At 45.1% G+C, this 18,421-nt stretch overlaps 2 protein-coding genes across 4 annotated transcripts in view; both read left to right on the top strand.

Moving 5' to 3' along the window:
- Positions 1-10,254, top strand: part of dvl1a (dishevelled segment polarity protein 1a) — a 37,225-nt gene extending 26,971 nt beyond the window's left edge. Inside the window, exons 9-15 of one of the 3 annotated variants that reach the window (XM_019865155.1) lie at positions 951-1,027; positions 1,550-1,617; positions 1,705-1,782; positions 1,891-2,025; positions 2,650-2,817; positions 2,889-3,104; positions 8,491-10,254. In XM_019865155.1, coding sequence (XP_019720714.1) covers positions 951-1,027; positions 1,550-1,617; positions 1,705-1,782; positions 1,891-2,025; positions 2,650-2,817; positions 2,889-3,104; positions 8,491-8,927 — 1,179 coding nt within the window. In that variant the 3' untranslated portion in view covers positions 8,928-10,254. Of the gene's footprint in view, positions 1-950; positions 1,028-1,549; positions 1,618-1,704; positions 2,026-2,649; positions 2,818-2,888; positions 3,105-5,834; positions 5,874-8,490 lie in introns of all 3 variants that reach the window. The other 2 variants (XM_019865156.1, XM_019865154.1) reach the window with 2 other exon arrangements.
- A 1,441-nt stretch (positions 10,255-11,695) lies between these two features.
- Positions 11,696-18,182, top strand: LOC109512934 (tumor necrosis factor receptor superfamily member 5-like). The gene is made up of 9 exons (XM_019865044.1): positions 11,696-11,794; positions 13,194-13,307; positions 13,594-13,723; positions 15,415-15,534; positions 15,619-15,756; positions 15,836-15,908; positions 15,986-16,080; positions 16,164-16,316; positions 16,991-18,182. Exons 1-9 carry the CDS (start codon positions 11,696-11,698, stop codon positions 17,104-17,106), a joined length of 1,038 nt encoding a protein of 345 aa, XP_019720603.1. The 3' UTR covers positions 17,107-18,182.
- Positions 18,183-18,421: the final 239 nt, after the last annotated feature.

Genomic DNA, 18,421 nt, shown 5'->3' with positions numbered 1-18,421 from the left:
GTCCTCAGCTCAGCGTCCAGTAAGAATTCCGGCGATTCTCGACTTCAATTGAAAGATATTAGCTCGCCAGTAGGTGACCGTTGTGTGTTAGGCGTGCGTTTGAGTTTGTCTCCGGCTGCTGAGAGCAGCGATGGAATGGTTAGTTAGTCAGGAGGTGATCGTTCGGGCAACATTCAGCCCAGCCAGTGTCACGCATGGCAAAATACACGGTTAAAATACACATGTTCACCCGATTGAGACCAGTTGTTATGGTGGAAACTTTGGCCGCTTTGCGGGACGGGAAAATATCATCAGATCGGAATGAAATTTTGCACAGAACCTTGTACCATAGTATCGACAAGAATTCCGACCCGGCCCGACGAATCCGACAAACTTTTTTTTTTGCCATGAAAATGTGGACCACCCTAATGGGGATGGATGCAAATAAAAGCCATACTGCTTACCTTCTTTCATGGCCACTAGAGGGTTGCTTTGAGTCAAGAACTAAGACGGGGAGAAATTACAACGTAAAATAGAATTTAGCTGTTTTAAAATTTATAATGAATATATACATGAAACAAGACTCAATTCTTGCATTTTTTTCCCTTTCAATTTATATGGGCAGCTGATTGGCCATTCACACACATGAGGCCTCATTGACTGAAGCTTAATGATCCTCGCTGTTAAAATGCACGCACTCACCTTTTTCCTGCTGCCTGCACAATACACACTGATTGATGACTGACGCCTCAATTTCATTGAGGTTGTTATGAAGTGATATTTTTATTGCTAGTTTGAAGTTGTTGAGCGATGAACTGCATGATGCTGACCTGAAATATCCTAACATCAAATTGTATGTAAGTAGCTGAGACAGTTACTGTCGCTGAGCAGGTGTTTCTTATCGAGTGTCCCGTGACTTGAAATTGTGCTGCTCATAGCCACTTATCAAACTCTGCCATGTGTTTGTTCAGGTCAATGATGTCAACTTTGAGAACATGAGCAATGATGACGCTGTGAGGATTCTGAGAGAGATTGTTTCCAAAACTGGGTGAGAACGCAATGCGATGCAATGTGTTTGCCTCTGTTTGCTCACAAATACAGTGGCGATAACAAAGCTGTTCAAATGCCAGACCTTTCTCAAAGGGGAAAACATGAAATTATTTCCAAAATATTGATTGTAAAAATAAACATTTGCAATAATATCGGTGTACAAGTGTGCACGCAGTTTTATCTATATATGTTGTCTTAACCACTCACAATCAATGGGAGTCGGCACACACCTGTCACAATTTTGAGTGTCCTTGATTAACCCCAGATAAAGTTTCGGCAGTTCTAGTGGGCTAAGTTGCACAGGCTATAGGCCACATTAATCGGGGAGAAAAGTTTTGAACTCAGTTTTCCGTTTGTTTTTGTTTTTTAACATCAAAAACCCTGGCATTTGAACTGGTATGCGACTTCATAACCACTGCAAGTCACTTGCAATTCCTTCCCACTTAATTGTTGAGTTTTTGGACATGAACGAAGAAGAAAGTTTCCTTGAAATATGACTGTGCTGGTTTCTTCTTTTCAGTCCCATTAGTCTTACTGTTGCCAAATGTTGGGATCCCTCCCCTCGAAGCTACTTCACCATCCCTCGAGGTAGGACAAACACTGGAAACGTTTGAAAGAAAATGGCGTTTTGTGGGAAGTGGATAGTAGAGTTGTGTTATTGTCACTTATGAGCAGCCGAGCCAGTGAGACCCATTGACCCCGCTGCCTGGATTTCACACACTACTGCCCTGACAGGACCGTATCCCCACTATGGTAACTACCCACCACCACCACTGTCACCGCCACCCTCACTTTATAATACAGAACTCATTAGGCTCGGGTTGGGGTTGCTGTTTGTTTGTTGCTTCTTCATATTTGCAGAGTTTGACGATTTGCCTCTATCAACAAGCAAAACAGACATGGCAACTATCGTCAAGATTATGCAGTTGCCGGACTCCGGCCTGGAGATTCGGGACAGGATGTGGTTAAAGATCACCATTGCCAATGCTGTCATTGGTGAGGAAAAGAACTCAACGCTCAACTTTCTTTCCTTAATAGGCCAGTTGTTTTTGTAAGATCGTGTTTCGATGAAGGGGAGCCGAGTGATTTATTGATTGGCACATCTGCCTCACAGTCGAGAGCTTGTGGGTTTGGCTTCTCGGAAACCTGCTTCTTTGCTTTGCGGAAACTAAATTGTCCATAGATGTTAGTGTGAATGGTTGTTTGTCTCCATGTGCTAGCGATTGATTGGCGATCACTTCGGCTCTCATCCAAAGTCTGCCGGAATACGCCCCGGTTCCCCCGCGATTACGACAAGTGGCATAGAACCTGGAGGAATGATTAGATGGAGCGACAAACTTAGCTATTCTGCCTTTATCAATGCTCACATTTTATTCTTTTTAGAGTCTGAAGTGGAATAGTTTACATGCACCTGGATGAAGCTTTATATGTGTTCTTGACGCATTATACTTTGCACCGGTTGAGTTTAGCATACTAAGCTGGTAGTCACACTCGGCCATCCAAACCGTGCTGAAGCCCACTTGACACTTCAAGTCAAAGAACAAGTTGTAGCTACTTCTGCTTGACTCGTGCATGCTCGCATGCAGTAGTTGCAGCTCAGACGTTTGCTTGCGCTGTCAGGCGCTGACGTGGTGGACTGGCTCTACTCCCGAGTGGAGGGCTTCAAAGACCGGCGGGATGCCAGGAAGTATGCGAGCAGTCTGCTCAAACACGGCTACCTGAGACACACCGTCAACAAGATCACCTTCTCGGAACAGTGCTACTACACATTTGGGGACATTTGCCAAAGTAAAGTATCTGAAAATTGGTGCGCCCACAATGATTTGACGTAATCATTGGCTTCTTGTTTGTTCACCAAGACATGGCGTCACTCAACTTAAATGAGGGATCCAGCGTCGGGGGCTCTGAGCAGGACGCTTTGGCACCGCTGCCCCCCGCCGCCAACCCCTGGCCCTTGGGGGGGCAGCCGTTCCCCTACCCTTCGTTCCCCTCCGCGCCCCCCTGCTTCCCGCCCGGATACTCAGACCCGTGCCACAGTTTCCACAGTGGGAGCGCAGGCAGCCAGCACAGTGAGGGTGAGTACTCGCAAGTCGGAGCAAGATGACTTTGCCCTGAGGAAAAGCAGCGTGCCAGGTGACATCATCCTCAGTCGGGGGGAAAAAAAAAAAAACCTAAACAAACTCTCTGGTTGTCACAGTCTGTTTTGAAGCCGCCTGCACACACATTAGAAAAGTATGACATCTTATCACTGAACTTTAGTCACTTGAGTACCCGTTCCCTTGTTGAACACGAAGCCGCCGCAATTAGTTCACTTATTTATATTTTTTTGCTTTCTGATGCATCTACGTATTTGTGCTCTTTGTGTGACAAAGACCTACCAGATTTAGCAAAAAAAAAAAAATTAATTGCCAGTAATTGATGCCCCCCCCCCACACACACACACACACACACAATATATTAATAGTTCACCTCTGATCCCAAAGCAGTTGAACTCATTGACTGCCAGCCATTTTCAACGCAGACTTCCCCAGATTGCCTGCCGCTTTCAGCATTTTAGCTGATTTTTCAAGGCCCACAAAATCTTGTATGTAAAAACTACTAAGAAATAAAGAGTAGGCTCTTCTTTCACCAGGAAAAAACAAGTTGGTTTCTACCTTTTTACCTTTAGTAATCAGCAGTAGAACATGGGTTGGCTTTACCTCAAACACCAGTTTCTCATCCAAAAAAGCAGCGAAAACAAGCTTTCCAAAAAAAAAAAGAAACATTAAGCTAAACAGAAACTGGTTGCTGTTTTGCTTTTATGAGACATCAAACTTCAAAAGCCCCAAAACAAGTTGAAGACAGGGCCTTTAACAATATATTAATCATTTTCCGAGCCGTAGCTAAGAAACACACCGTGACTGGCGATGACTCACTGCAAAGCTTCAGTTGCACCTCACTGGCTTTTTGACATCGCGTTTGTCATTCACTCCATGAAACGTCGACCTTCCTCACAATCGCGACACAGCTATTCTACTACCTGCTGTGACACCTCCTCTGTTCATTCCATACTCTGTTAGATTGTGGCGTGCTTGAAACTTGACCGACTTCCAACTTGTTTGTAATTCTCTCCCTCGTGAATCTTCACGCCTAATCTTTGTCTTCTACTCAGAGGCTCAGCTGACCTCAAATCCAAAGTGACGCCGCACTGCCATCCCCAGGGATCTGTTCGTCATTAATGTTTTGCAAACCTCAATTCCACAGACAAGCTGGGCAAGACTCTCTTCCATACCAAGCCGTTGAAAAAATGTGGTTGACATATCTAATTGTTGTCAGTTGGATTCCAAATAGACTCAGACCAAATGTCCACTCATCCTAAAATATAAAAATAAATAGCTTACAAAGGATTGGATTTCAAGAAAATACACTGGCATTGTGCAGAATCTTTGTGACGTTCACTAACTACTATGGATAACTTCAATAATACTTCCTTAACAGCAATGACCACTTTCCTGCTCACTACTTTGCTGCCCTCTTGTCTTTACAGTCAGAACCCCCTTCTCTACCACCTTCCCTCGAAAAAAAAAAAAAAGTCGTTAATAGGTGATTCCGCGGATAGGAATCTACCAATAGGCGCGGCTCCGCGTGTATTGCACCTTGAGACTTTCAGCACTGTAGTACTGCGTGTGCATAATCAAATCTCATAGCAGATTTGACGAATCAACACATTCGTATTCATCACTGTTAGTCTCATTCAGCAGAGGCCATGTTGCATGCTCTCTGTCATGTGCAGTGAGGCAATGTGGAGAACTCACATGCTCGCCCTCTCTCTTGCTCATCATCAAGGCCATCGTGATCGTATGGTTACTGTTGCTGTTGAAATCGAACATGTATTTTGCCCCCTTTAGCCTCGCGCAATTCAAACTACAGTGGTGCATTGGGACACGAGTTTCAGTTGTTCCGTGACATTTTTCTCCATTGAAATCTTCATTAATCCAGGCCAGCCTCCCCTAAAAAAAAAAAAAAAAACTACAAAAATGTGTGTCATGTATTTTGGATGATCAAGATGGCACTCTATAATATTGTACTTTATACAAAATATGCTGACCAAATGAAATAGAATGTATAGAATTCAACTGTTTTTGTCACTTTTTTTTTTTTTGCTTAAAATCGTGAGACATTGTGCTGCTCCTATTAGTGTGCTCAAGTTTTTCTTTTTAGTTTAAAATGGCTTACTTTCACCAGGCTACCTAGCCGAACCGTGACTAAAGATAAAGAACCTGGGTTGTTTCTTCGCACGCCGGTGCCATAAATCCAACCTCCTTGGCTGGCACCAGTTGCTAGCTCAGTGAGAAGATGCTGTCCTCGGGGCTAACTCCCTTCAGTTGTTGCCGTGATGGAGTGAAAGGCCAGCTTGCCGCTTAGTTACGACAGAGACATTGGTCCACTGCCGAGATGGGTTTCATTGATTGTTTGGCTTTTATTTCCTGCTCATGAGCTGGCTAATTCACATTTGAGGTGGCACATGGGCAGAGACAAGGGAAAGCTCTTCTCAGTATGGTGTGAGAAGCTTCGAGCAACAGCTCTCAGCACAAAAAACACCAATTCCACCCTTAGACATAAAGATCAGAGCAGAGCTGAGTCGCTTGTTTTCCTTGGGAACATCTTCAATCCATCTTGCAGTTTCTTTTGCGCATTTGTCATGTGTGTGCATGAGTCATTCCTCGATGGCTGTGAGTTAGATGGAGTGAATGTATAATACATTAGGTTCTGGGGAAGATGTGTGTAATTGTGTTGTTCCCTCTGTTTCTGCTGGGCAACGATAGACTGAAGGAGGAGGTAGTCCCGAGACACTGGGGGAACCGGTAAGCCTGCAACACCCCCCTCAAATTTCCACCATTCAACCCCTCGCCGCCGCTTTCTCCTTCCTCCAGCTTTGCTCTCTTCTCTTCTTCTTGCTCATCACTGCGCCTGCCCACCCATAGTGTTAAAGTCCCTGTAAAGTGAAAATACACCTCTTCTAAATTGGAAACACCAACAAGAAGAGTGTTGTTAACAACCCTGGCTAGTTTGAATTATTATAAGCATTGACAAGTATATCAACTAGGTCAAGCTTTTGTCCCCACGATCTGGGAAATGATGCTTCTTGGTCTAGCAGCATGTCTGCCGACATGTTCGATTTGTCAACATGGATTTGCCTCGCGCCGCAAAGTGCTAGCTCGCCACTTAACAAGCTTATGGGGTTCCACTGGACAGGCGGATGGGCAACAGGCTCACTTTAAACTTGCATGGGAGTTTGAAAAACAACACTGTTTTTTAACTAGTGGCATCTTGAGACGATTTCAAGGTGTGAGCATGCGAGCTAACGGCATGCTGTAGTGGTAGAAATGGGCCACATACTGTGTTCGTAGCTAAGTAACTCAATTGCACCGTGTAAGATCTGATGCGCACCAACGCGCTGACTTCTTAAATAGCGGTGGAGGTTCCACTCATGATGGACACCAAGTGCATCCCCAAGGCCCCATTTTAGCACGGTCAAAAAAATCAGCAACATGTGAATGGTGAAAAACAGTGGAACACTATAGCGCCACAATTCAGTCCTCCTTAGTTCCTCAGAGGTCGCACGTTTTCAGCAATTATCTTCATGGATGTGGAGACCAAGTTCCGATTTCACTTGACAGGGTCTTTAAGCATTTACCTTTGTCTCGTGTGTCATCCCTCTCTGCACCTTTGGGCATGTGTTCATCTTGTGCCAGGACATACTAGTACTCTATGCAGGATGACCGGTGTAAAGGCACTGCGCTCTTTGTCAGCGATGCAACTTTTATACCCAGTACCGTTGGACTCATTGTGACTCATCAAGTGGGCCATGTTTTACACTGACATTGCGGCCGTGTGGTACACTTCTGTTGACCATATTCATATTACATGTGGAAATATGTGTTGATCACCGTTGTATTCCTATCAGGGTCACAGCGTAATCCATTTTTTTCAAAAGTCCATAGATGTTGCATTTTTGCATGTTTTGACTTTGTAAGCTTTTATGCTTTCTTGGAAGCTACTGTAAATTTTTTTGACGTCAATGTTCAGGGAACGGAAAATGAGCAGTGTCGCCATTGTCAGGCTCTAGGGGGTAGCGCACCAACCACCATTGCAAATTCAGCGTAGAGGAAGTGAGATCCGATCAGAAGATTTTGTAAACGCATGGACTCAAATTTCATCATCAGGGTGTGAGTGCACGTACAAAACTATCATGCTCTCTTCCGATAAATGTGGTGAGTCAGATTCACTGCGGTATAAAAAACAAATTTATGTCGTTGTAGGATGTACTGTAAATGTCTCATCAAGCCTCTCTTAACATACTTGAAAACTTTAACAGCCCACATATTGAAATATTCAAAATTCCATATTTTAATCTCCAAAATGAAAAAAAATCGACAAAATATTACATGTACAATGGCGGTCTAGAGTGTATCCCACCTCTCTCCGTATTCCGTATATATATCTATATAATAATGACATGGCACTAAATATGCTGTCATTTCTTCAGCTGACCGGCTGTGAGAAATGGTCTCTTTAGTGACATTCGTGGCACCCATTTCTCTTTAAGTTCCCAAATGTGTTTCCTTGCTTGCTCAAACACAGTTTCGCAACCACTGTGCCGCCTCCTATTCTTGTGAGTTCATCAAATGTGCCGTGGGAAACCATCCAGTTTCACTTCATTGGTTGGAAAATGTTTTATGAGAGGAGGAATGCTTTTCCACTAATGATGGACGGCGATGGCATAGTGGTACATTCGGCTGACTCGGATGCAGGCAGCACGGGATTGGTTCCCGTTCAGTGACTGTGTAGATGTGGGTGGTTCTCCAGCTCTGTGTGTGCCCTCGTCTAGATGGCGACCAGTCCAGGATGTAGTCAGCCGGGATAGCCCCCCCGCCCCCAACCCCATCCTTCTTCAGGAAAAGCGTTGTAAAAAATAAAATGATAATGCCTCCGAAGGTAGAGAAATGCACGTCCATGTCAGAGTTTGTCAGGGTTAGTTCAAGGTCACAAAACCTTCGCCTACATTTTGAGGGATTGTTCTTGTCGCTACGGAATGTTGATCATGTTCAAATTCAGGAAAAGTACAGGCGAACATTTGCGACCTTGAAGGAACCCTGAAGAACGTGTGAATGTAGCATTCGCTGCCTTCGAAAACATCCTCAATTGTTGGCTGCTCAGTGGGATAGATGCCGAATGGCATAAGGTACAAATTAACTTGCTTTGCCATCTATACAGCCAATTCAGAGCTTTGTGTTCAACTAAAGAGGCCCAGATTTCATACTAACGAGAGATAAGATTGTCATTAGTTCATGATCTAATCTATACTTAGTTTAGTGGTGTGACATGAAATTTCCTCTCACGTAAACTGTCTGTCATCTTGGCTCATGCATGACTTTGCCGTTCTTCTGCTGAGGTGGGACAACTGTGTCTTGTGGACAGGAAGCCGTAGCAGTGGCTCCAACCCCAGCGCGGGCAAGGAGAAGGCACCCAAGTCGACATGCAGCGAGTCGGAGGCAGCCGCGCGTGGAGGAAGGCGCGCCGACAGATGCCCCAGCCAAATGAGTCATCGCAGCCACGCCCGATCCAGTCGCCAGCCCGCCTCCTTCACCTACGGCCACCTGTCCCCGTCCCAGCCGGGGCCGGGCTCCTGCGCCCGGAGCGAGCCCAGCCACGCGTCCTCCTACGGCCCCCCTGGCTTGCCGCCGCCGTATTGTCTGGCCCGGCTGGCCCCCAAGGCTTCCGTCAGCGGCAGCACGCCACCGGGAGCGCCCCCCGGGAGAGAGCTCGCCGCCTTTCCCCCCGAGCTCACCGCGAGCCGCCAATCCTTCCAGCACGCTATGGGCAATCCCTGTGAGTTTTTTGTTGACATCATGTGACAGGACAAAACTGCCGCCGCCGCTGCCTCTCCCTGTTGGAGCGAACCCCTCGACTGGCTCTCTGACTGACCCGCTGCCAGCAAAGGACAATGGGCAGTTGTGTGGCTGAAGTATACCGTTTGTGAAGTGCTGTTCAATGTGGTGATTCTTCAAAGCGGCCAAACCGAGCCTTCCTTCATTCCATCTTGCATGTTCTCCCCTGCAAGACCTTTTCGCCGGCCAGGCCTGGATTTCAATCCCCAGACCGCCAACAACGTGGCCGCCCACCTCTTTTGACCGTGCCCGATGCTGTAGCATTACCACTGTTCCCTCCTGCCAAGCGCTTACCTGCCAACCGCTCACACGCTACCTCTGATCAGCTTGCGATCAGCGGGTATCTTGGTCTCGGTTGTATTGTAACGAGGTGACCGCCTAGCGCATGATTTTGAGGCGCTTGAAGAAGACATTTGGTTTATTTGGGCCGAGCGTTGTTGAAAAGGAACCAGCTGTACGCTGGAGGATGTTTGTGTTGTAATTTATCTGATCGCGGTGCATCGATGGCGCTATCCGTCATCCACTGTGGCCGACTGACAATCACGCATCAGTCGTCTGTCAATCAATGGCCGATTTCCACCGTCGTTGCTGTGCTTTGTTGAATGTATCGTCGTCAGCGTCAGACACTTGAAAGTTGACCATCACTTTGGTTTCAAGCCAGGTGAAAATTGGATTGCAAACAGTGGAAATTGTGAACCTGAGACAGTCTTCAATTATGTCTCCGATTGGGGCTGTGTGGCTTGAGCATCGGCAAAGCAATTGGGTTTCCGCAATGTCTTTTCCATGACGCCACTTTATAGGTTTACTAATTCGGCAAATAGTCTCTTGAGATGGAATGATCAAGAGGTTTTATTTTTATCTACTTATTTCTTTTCATTTTAGCAGCACTTGCCACCACTTGTATCAGCAGTGACTCACAAACCTTATTTGGCCTCGAGTAGTCATAAAATGTGTACCGTACAAGTTGATGTATGCGGGAGCTGACTGCTTTGCATGTGCTCACGTCACACGGCCCTGTTTTGTCAAAGAAAGCCAGCTTAATGAAGCCAAAGCCCCTCATCTTTAAATGTTGTCATCCTTTGACTACAAGTTAAACCCTGGCCTGAATATCCAGACTTCTTACCCCTCCTCCAAAGTTTTCTGAGCACTTTTCCAAGTTGTCTCTCCCTCCCGCTGGTATCAAACACTGTTGGCAAGCAGAGCTTTCTCCTCAAGCGGCTTTCTTTACAAGCAAAAAGTTAATTGTACATAGAAATTTATTATATATGATTAAAAATCTCTATGTTGGAGGTTCTGTCTGAATCTGTCCCTCTTTATCAGGTGCAAACATTGGTCCTCACTGACGGGCAGCCATTGTGTAATTCAAACGTGGGCGGTTCTAATCGTGTTATTCCCCCAAGTCAAAGCCATGATGCACCATCAAAAGGTGTGATGTTGAAAAAAAAGAACGAGCTGACATTTGCGTTAAACTGCGTGGGGCTTGAGCCTCGCTGCTACATGTACTTTCCAAGTGGGCAGATTTCATTGACATTCTCATAATTCTACAGCGCGCGCGCGCGCACACACACACACACACACACACACACACACACACACACACACACACACACACACACACACATGACCCCTTTTTCCTCATAAATCAAAAGAGTTACGTGCGCCACGTGCCCCCACAGGAAGGATGTGAGCTCAGAGGCCTCCATTGACACCTTCATATGATGCAAACAAGCGGACCCCACAGAACCTCAAGCAGCAAACTCGCAGGCAACATGCAAACACAGACTGGATGATGTCATCCTTGGTTTGTGGCCAACTTTAAAGGAAGTTGTAGGCTAAGTGCGGAAGGTGGGCCAAACTGTCATACAAGATAGCGCAAGAATGCTCTCACAATCACCCAAAAGTCCAAAGTTCATCAAGACGCACCCAAGGAACTGAGACTACAGTTGCTTTTGAGCGGGAAGTCAGCTCAATGGCCTTTTTTTTTTTTTTTTGTGACACAGCACTGGATGACCCCCGCCCATGACCAAAGGTAAACAAAAACCAGGAGCACAAGTGTGACATCACCAGGGGAAACTTTGGAGCTTGACTCAGTCACCTCGTGGTACAAACACATAACATTGGGCACGAGTGGCTCATCGGATGTCACATGACAAAATGAGTAATTGCATGATTGTGACTCAGGCTAAATTTGGTTCCATCACATTTTATGTATTTAATATGAGTAACATTTGAAATCCTTTACACCTCACCTGTGGCACACTGACACTGTCAACAAATCAAATCCAAATGAATGACTTGAATTTCATCCACTGTAGTGTCTGGAAAGTGGATGTGTGGCAATAGTGAGTTACCGGTAGTTTATTTGAAAATGTTGTCAGGTGCCATCCAGGCAAGTTGAAACAGCAACGAAAACGTAGAGGAATTTTAAGGCTCACAGAATAAGGAAAACACAAGGTTGAAGGCTTAATTACCCAAAACCAAAGCAGAGTGCAAAGGAGCTGAGTCACTCTGTGGGCTCATGACACATTATCTGTGTGGGAAATTTTCTAATCTCCCAACACCACAACGAATTGAATGGATGGATGGCGGGATCATTTTTCAGGTGCTTTCAGTTTTCTTTTCGGGCAATTTAGTACTTTCAAAGCGTGTTTGTAATTACAGTGTCTGGTGGCCCAAAATTGAAAGGATCTTGAAAGCAGGAATTATTACAATATTTTGAAATGGTCGGACACGAGATGACGCTGGAACGCGACATTCCAAAGGGCGAATGGCTAGTTGTCAGTGCTCTGCTTGTCATGCTTCTAGAAAAAGGCAAGAAGTCGACAGGTTTTACAGTATGACAACTTGGTCAGCAAGAGCGGCCCAAAATTCTAACTCAGTCATTACTATTGATTTATTGCTGCAATGTGTTCTCCTCAACAACAGCTATTGAATATTAAAACCAAGGCCGTGGAGCTACAGTACATACTATGTGTAGACGGCACAGACACTGAATGGGCAAGAATCAAACTTAAGTGAAATTGGCCAATTCAAGAGTCCCTTCCTTCACCTATAGCAGAGCCTAAACAAAGGCCGTGGTAAGGAATAATGTCCAGCCAGGTCATTGACATGGTCCCCGTCTGAATCCGCAGCAATCACACAGTGTTGACTTTGCTCAGTTTTGTGTGAAAAGCAAAGCTGGATTGTCGACTCCAGCGCTGATGTGGCTTGCCCTGAAAATGTTCCGGCTAGCTTTGAGGGGCAAAATGCCAAGCCTGTACTAGACAAGAGAGAGGACAAGCGCCTTGAGAAAAATGGGACATACAATTTGATAAAGCACTTGCATGCAAGGTGACTGTTGAATTCCACCCAGGATGGCTGCGACTAATAATCACGGTATCCAAGTGCGGTCCTATGCAATCACAAACAGGCACTATTCTTCTCTTTGACGCACCTGCCAACCTCCGAACACAGACTACTTGTTTTGTCTCTCAACAAAATGACAAAACAATATCGAGTAATCGAGGCGGGGGCAAGTTAAAATGTGGTATTATTTGAACACAAAAGGTGGAGCAACACATCGACACCGCTGCTCACAACCATAAACTATTGATCATGTGAAGAACGACTAAAACTGCAGATGACCTTATCACTTGGATGAGTTAGGTAAAACTGTTCTTCTTCGTTTGTTTGCGCGACTGCTTGATTTTGCCACCCGGTGGCCAAGTCATGCACAGGCAGAAGGCGCCGCAATGAATTCATCTTGGTGCACAAACGGATTAATTCTTTACATTCGGTTTAATTTTGTTTTTATTCCGATGTTTTTTTAAGTGAAAGCCCAATACAATAGAGTTATTTTCGTAATTGAAAAAAAACCCCACGGAATAAAATCTGACTTTCACCCTGATCGTGAGGATAACCAATCCAGATCATGCATGGATGGATTTTAAAAGTGATAAATTGATTTGAAAATGACTGTTGACATTTAAGTTTTGTTTTTGTTTTTTTCAGGAAGAAAATAAAACCTAAGACCTCCAATGGCACTTAGGTTGTTTTTATTATTGGGTCCGAGAGAAAGGTTCTCCCGTATCAGGGCAGCAATTCAAATGAAATGTAAATAAGTGTGACTTTCGACAGCCACTTGACACCCTCCAGAAGTCACTAAAAGTCCCGCCCCTGATAGGAGGATTAAAAACAAAAAAAACCCGAAGGGGATGCATATAACACGTTGGGCTTTCCCACCACCACTAACAGGAGCACCACCACAGCCGAGAGGCACAGACGGCAGTTTTGTCAGCTCACGATACCGCCCCGGCTACTTTGCTGCATGGCTGTGCTGGTGGGCCCCCTCCCCCTCCCCCTTTTCTCGCTGCTGCTGCTGCTGCTGCTGCCGGCGGTGGGGGGCCTGCTGAGGCTGGAGCAGATCAGCAGTCGCTGCAAGACATGGAAGAGCAGCACACTACGACTCTGCAAAACAAGTAGCTTTTGGGGGGGACATTTATTTGACAAAAAAACGAGACCAAAAACAGTAGAGCTCGGACAAGCACTCAAAATTCCCATTCCCTAATGGTGGTTGCGTTATAGGTGCCCCCAAAAAAGTAGTGTCAGAGTATAGTACATTAGACAGTACAGATGGGAACACTTCAAGCATGAGCTGCTGCTGCTGCTGCTGCTGCCGGTTGGGGGCTCCCTGAGCAGGCTGGAGCAGATCAGTCGTGGCTGCAAGACATGGAAGAGCAGCACACTACGACCGCACGAAGTTTGCTGTGAGGAATGTCACCCGGGTGAGTTGAAAGCTTTTCAGGGATGCTTCGTGACTCCATCAGGAGGCATCTTCGAATTCAATCCGTGACCTGAGCGAACACTTTCCACGCACACATATCAGGCTTGCCTCGCAGCCAGCGTTGGAATGTATCCCGGGGTAAAACAAACAAACAAAAGAACCATTTCATCACGTGACATTTAACCCGCAATCTTGGAAAGCCATTTGTTATGTCATGAGACACTCAAACAATACAGTTTCTACATACCCTACTACCCAGAATTTTTTCGTACTCATTCTTATTAGGTTTATTAAGAACCAACCAACCATTATGAGAACCAAAACGATTGCTGTATATTCAGTGCTCATTTGAGGACCTTTTTTTTTTCCTGCAACGTTTTCGTTGATATTGTTTGCTGCCTGTAGCAACAAATGATATTCACATCATCAGGGAGACCGTCAGTGGGAACGATAGATTTTGAAGCATCATCGACATGATCTGCTAGTGTCGTCGAAGAACCTCTGTCATGGATGTTACACAGTCTGTAACGATCAACCTTCGAAAGAACTCTTAATGAAGCCGCCAAGAGCCTCAGGAGTGCAATATCAAAATCTTCCTTCAATGCACACACAGTCAATTTCGTTTTAGTCTAATCGAGGAAACCTGTTGTCTGAAAAAGATTAATTATATTTGGTCCCAGTTTTACAGAGTAAAGTTTACACTTTCAAGAGAGTAAAATTGTACTCAAAGTAGTGTATTCATTGTACTCCAAACAATTAAAATCACATTTTATTTGATGAGAACATACTTCAGTAACCCAAAGTTTACACTGATGACTCTCATGCACTCTGAGTAAAGACATTTTGCTTTCTGAACATTTACTCCCGGCCTTGTGGCCGTGGGTGGCAATTGTACTCCAAAATGTTTCAGCACACCTCTAAATTAGAGGGTCAAAAAATGTGACTCTGTCCTCGACCAATTTCAACATGTAATGGCAATACAATGTGCATGCGAGGTGCAGATGATTATTTTTGCCCATACATTTAAAAAAGGGATCAAAATAAATAATAAACCCACCCTTGTTATAGATAATTCCTATATCATTTACAAAAAAATAATAATAATACAACTGAGCTTCTCTGCATGGGTCCCCTTTGAACAGGCATGTAAACTTCAGTAGGAAGCAAACCCCGAACAAGAACAACATTCAGAGACCAAGCCCCTGTAGCAGTTTGACTTTCATCAGTTATCCGAGCTTGAATAAGACACGAGTTGACACGCGGCTATTGTGATTGGTGAGGGATTTGGGAACTAAATGTTTCCATGAAGCCACTGTGCTTTCACGTAGCGAGCCCTGCTTGTGAAACACTGCTGTACAGGCAGAATGCCCTCTTGGCATCTCAAACTTTGGACATTCTCCACCTTTTCGGCACGCTTTTTCTTCTGGCTCGAGCTTATTGCTGTGCAGTCAAACTCTGTGTGGACAAAGACTCATTGTGAACTACTACCATGTGGTGAAAAAGTCACGATTAAAAAATGTCAGAAGGTAGGTATCAAACGCAAGGCCCGGCCGGGGACCACGTTATCATCTTGCGTCGGGAGTTTGCCATGCCTACGCTACGGTGAAAGCTCGGCTGTCGAGCAAAATAAATAAATAAATAAAAATGCAGACGGTGGCCCAGAAACGATTTAATGACAAAACTTTTGTGCAGGCAACCGGCTGGTCTCGAACTGCGGCGCCATCCCTGATACTCTTTGCATTCCGTGTGAGAACGGAACCTACACACAGAAGCCCAAAGACTACAAGTGCTCCAGGTGCACTCAGTGTGAAGGTCAGTTTTTTTTTTTTTTTTTTTTTTTTCCCACAGCACGGTTTCAGTGCAAGCCTTCAACAGAAAATGTGCTGGGCCTCGCAGGGGCCCAAGTTCTGGTGAAGAAATGTACAGCCGCGACCGACACACAGTGCGGATGTAAGGAAGGCCTGATGTGTGGCGACGAGCGCTGCTCCTTCTGTCGCAAAAAGTGCGGCAAAGGCGAGGAGCCCACTGAGAAACGTAAGCTGACAACTGATTTCACACAAGCACATTTACTGTTGTGGCTGATTTCCAAAGTCGGCCCTTTGCACCTGGCCAGGTTCTTGCAGAACATGTCCCAATGGGACCTTCAATGACCAAATGCATCAGAAGTGTAAACCCTGGAGTATCAAGTGAGATGCATATCAATGGCAACCATCGTTTGCTGCTCGATTCACCTCACCGCATGCTTGAAATCTGTTTTTCCGAGGTGCGCCAAGCCACACGAAATGATTGCGGCCAGGGGCGATGCCTTCACCGACATAAAGTGCATCAATGTTTCACGCAGCACTCTGAAACGAGCCGGTATGACGTCACGTCCGTCCTGCACGTCACGCAACTGTAACTTTTTGTCTTTGGCGTCATTCACAGCCACTTGTGACTTTCAGAATCCAACGGCAGCGACTTTGTGTGGCCGCTGGTCTGGTCTGTGTTGCCCAGCGTGTGCCTGTTGGCCTTGAGCATCGCGCTTATCGTTGCCGTGTTCTGCCGCATGAGAAGAAAGAAGGAAAAAGTCCAAATCACTCCGGTGGTAAGCACAGGTATGATGCTGAACTGTACGAAAGTCGATGTAAACAGAGAGACGTGATTCTGTGCCATCTGAGCTTGAATTTGAAGTCCAATGGGGAGTTTGCATTTGTGCCAGCAAGATTTGGATGTAGCCTCACTTCAATTCATCACACTCAAAATTATCCGTGAATTTTCGGCATTTGGACTTCCAAAGCTCTGCAAATTAGTGGGGTTCCACTATATAGTTTTCAGTTGTATGACCACCATTCACCTCTAGATGGCAGACGTGGCTTAGTTGTGCTTATCTTGTACTGTGACTTTTTTTTTTTTTTGTGGATTTGGAATGACGGGCAGGCCAAACGCAGTGCCCGAATAACATCATTTTAAGTGAGTTGATTGTTATCAAATACTTTGTGCTTGAAGGTTGGATTTTTTTTTTTTTTATAGATGCACTGAGAAATGTATGATGACAAATATTAAGGAAACTATGATGGACATGGTTGGGTGGGACGGTGGTTGACTGGTAAGCAGATTCCATCTTACCGTGCAGAGTTCATGGAAACTCCCCTCATTTTTTACAATGAGAGGGAAAAAAAAGGAAATCGGCTTGAAATTGAAATTCAGACATTCAAATACAAACTCATATGGCACAGATATTCGTCCATATCAATGCAATGTTTGATTGATGCCTTTTTACCTTCTTCAGATGATCCCAGGACATTAATAGCAATCGAATGCAGTTTTCATGAAGCCCAGGAAGAGCAGGGCAGCAGCTCGGAGTCTTTAGCCTCCAAAACATCCCGGGACCAACTTGTGGTGTGACTGAAATGACATTTCTCCACTTGACGGAAGAAAACAAACTTTGTGTACAGTGTCCCATCTTTGTTGTACAGTATGTGCTCTGTCCTTTTATTGCTTTGTGGGTGGAACATTTCAGTCAGTCAGACCGGCAAGCAAGCGGTGGTGGCACGGCCTGAGTCCAGGATGCAAAAAAATAGGGGAGGAAGGGGAATCCTGGGGGAAGCTCAAAGTCTCTCACGCATCTTCCCAATTACATTCAAGTTGAAGGCAGCACACCCAATCAACAGATGAATGGCCTGCCTTTGTGTGACGTCTGTTCTTTGTTTGCCTTGAGCAAAGCGGAACCATTCTGCGGTTGTGAACCGCTGCCTTGGCGCATTTGATGAACCTGATACAGTATAAAAGGATACAGGAAATAGGGCTTCTTAGTGCCCTTTGTTCCGCATTTCAATGTGTTTAATACAGTAACTGCGTGTGTGGGTTGGTGTTTTGGGAACCATATTTTGTGCAAGACTCCAGGTGCAAGCTGGGACTCGCTCGCTCGCATGCCCACAAGTCAAACATTCAATGGGATTGCCTCCAAGCTCATTGTGGGGATCTTTATCTTCAGTTTTTCTGAGATTCTCATCAGGATAAAGCGGGCTACAAGGATGGATGGAAGGTTGGAGATTGCGTTTAAATGGTGGTAGATCATTTAGATTTATTGTAAATGCTGCGCTTGTTTTTAACGCCTCCAGGAAAATGTGACACACATCACTGCTGAACGGGTCAGACAAAATACGGAAACCCCCCCAGCCCCCATGACATCATCCTGTACTTAAATTGTCGACTGGCATTTGAGTGGGCACAGAGCTGCAACATCACAGCAAGGGGAATTTTCTTTTAGTCAACGTATCTTAGCGTTGCATGAATGTATTTGTATTTTTTATTTTAAGCAGAAATGGAACATTCACAAAATGTCCCGCGTGGGTCACAAAATCGAACTCTTACACATACTGTATGGCATTCTATCAACGTATGTTTGACATTTACAGAATTCATCTTTTACTTTGGTGTGTCATGAGATTGAGAAAATAAAGTATTCCTTTAATTGAGTATTTTTTTAATGGTCCAGGTTTAGAGTCAAGTTTTAGAGTGAAACACCTTCCTAAAGGGTTGAAACCTGTACAAGACCACAGCGCATAGACTTGTGTTGTCTTTCAACAGTGGGCCTGACCACTCAAGGCAAGCTGTCAAAATGTGACTATGAAGAACGCATTCAAACTTCAAGCACATCTCACATTCAGGTCGATGTATTTTTGAGCCTTTTTCATTCCAATGTTTCATCCAGCTTAGC

Source organism: Hippocampus comes, unplaced genomic scaffold (assembly GCF_001891065.2).
Source record: "Hippocampus comes isolate QL1 unplaced genomic scaffold, H_comes_QL1_v1.1 scaffold124, whole genome shotgun sequence".
Taxonomy (NCBI): Eukaryota; Metazoa; Chordata; class Actinopteri; order Syngnathiformes; family Syngnathidae; genus Hippocampus; species Hippocampus comes.
This window is presented reverse-complemented; position numbering and strand designations above follow the sequence as displayed.

Coding starts and splice junctions, on each gene's coding strand:
- LOC109512934 (XM_019865044.1), top strand. CDS start 11,696: ATGACGCTGGAACGCGACATTCCAAAGGGCGAATGGCTAGTTGTCAGT. Junction 11,795..13,193: donor AGAAGTCGACAGGTTTTACA/GTATGACAACTT, acceptor CACCACTAACAG/GAGCACCACCACAGCCGAGA. Junction 13,308..13,593: donor CTCCCCCTCCCCCTTTTCTC/GCTGCTGCTGCT, acceptor TTCAAGCATGAG/CTGCTGCTGCTGCTGCTGCT.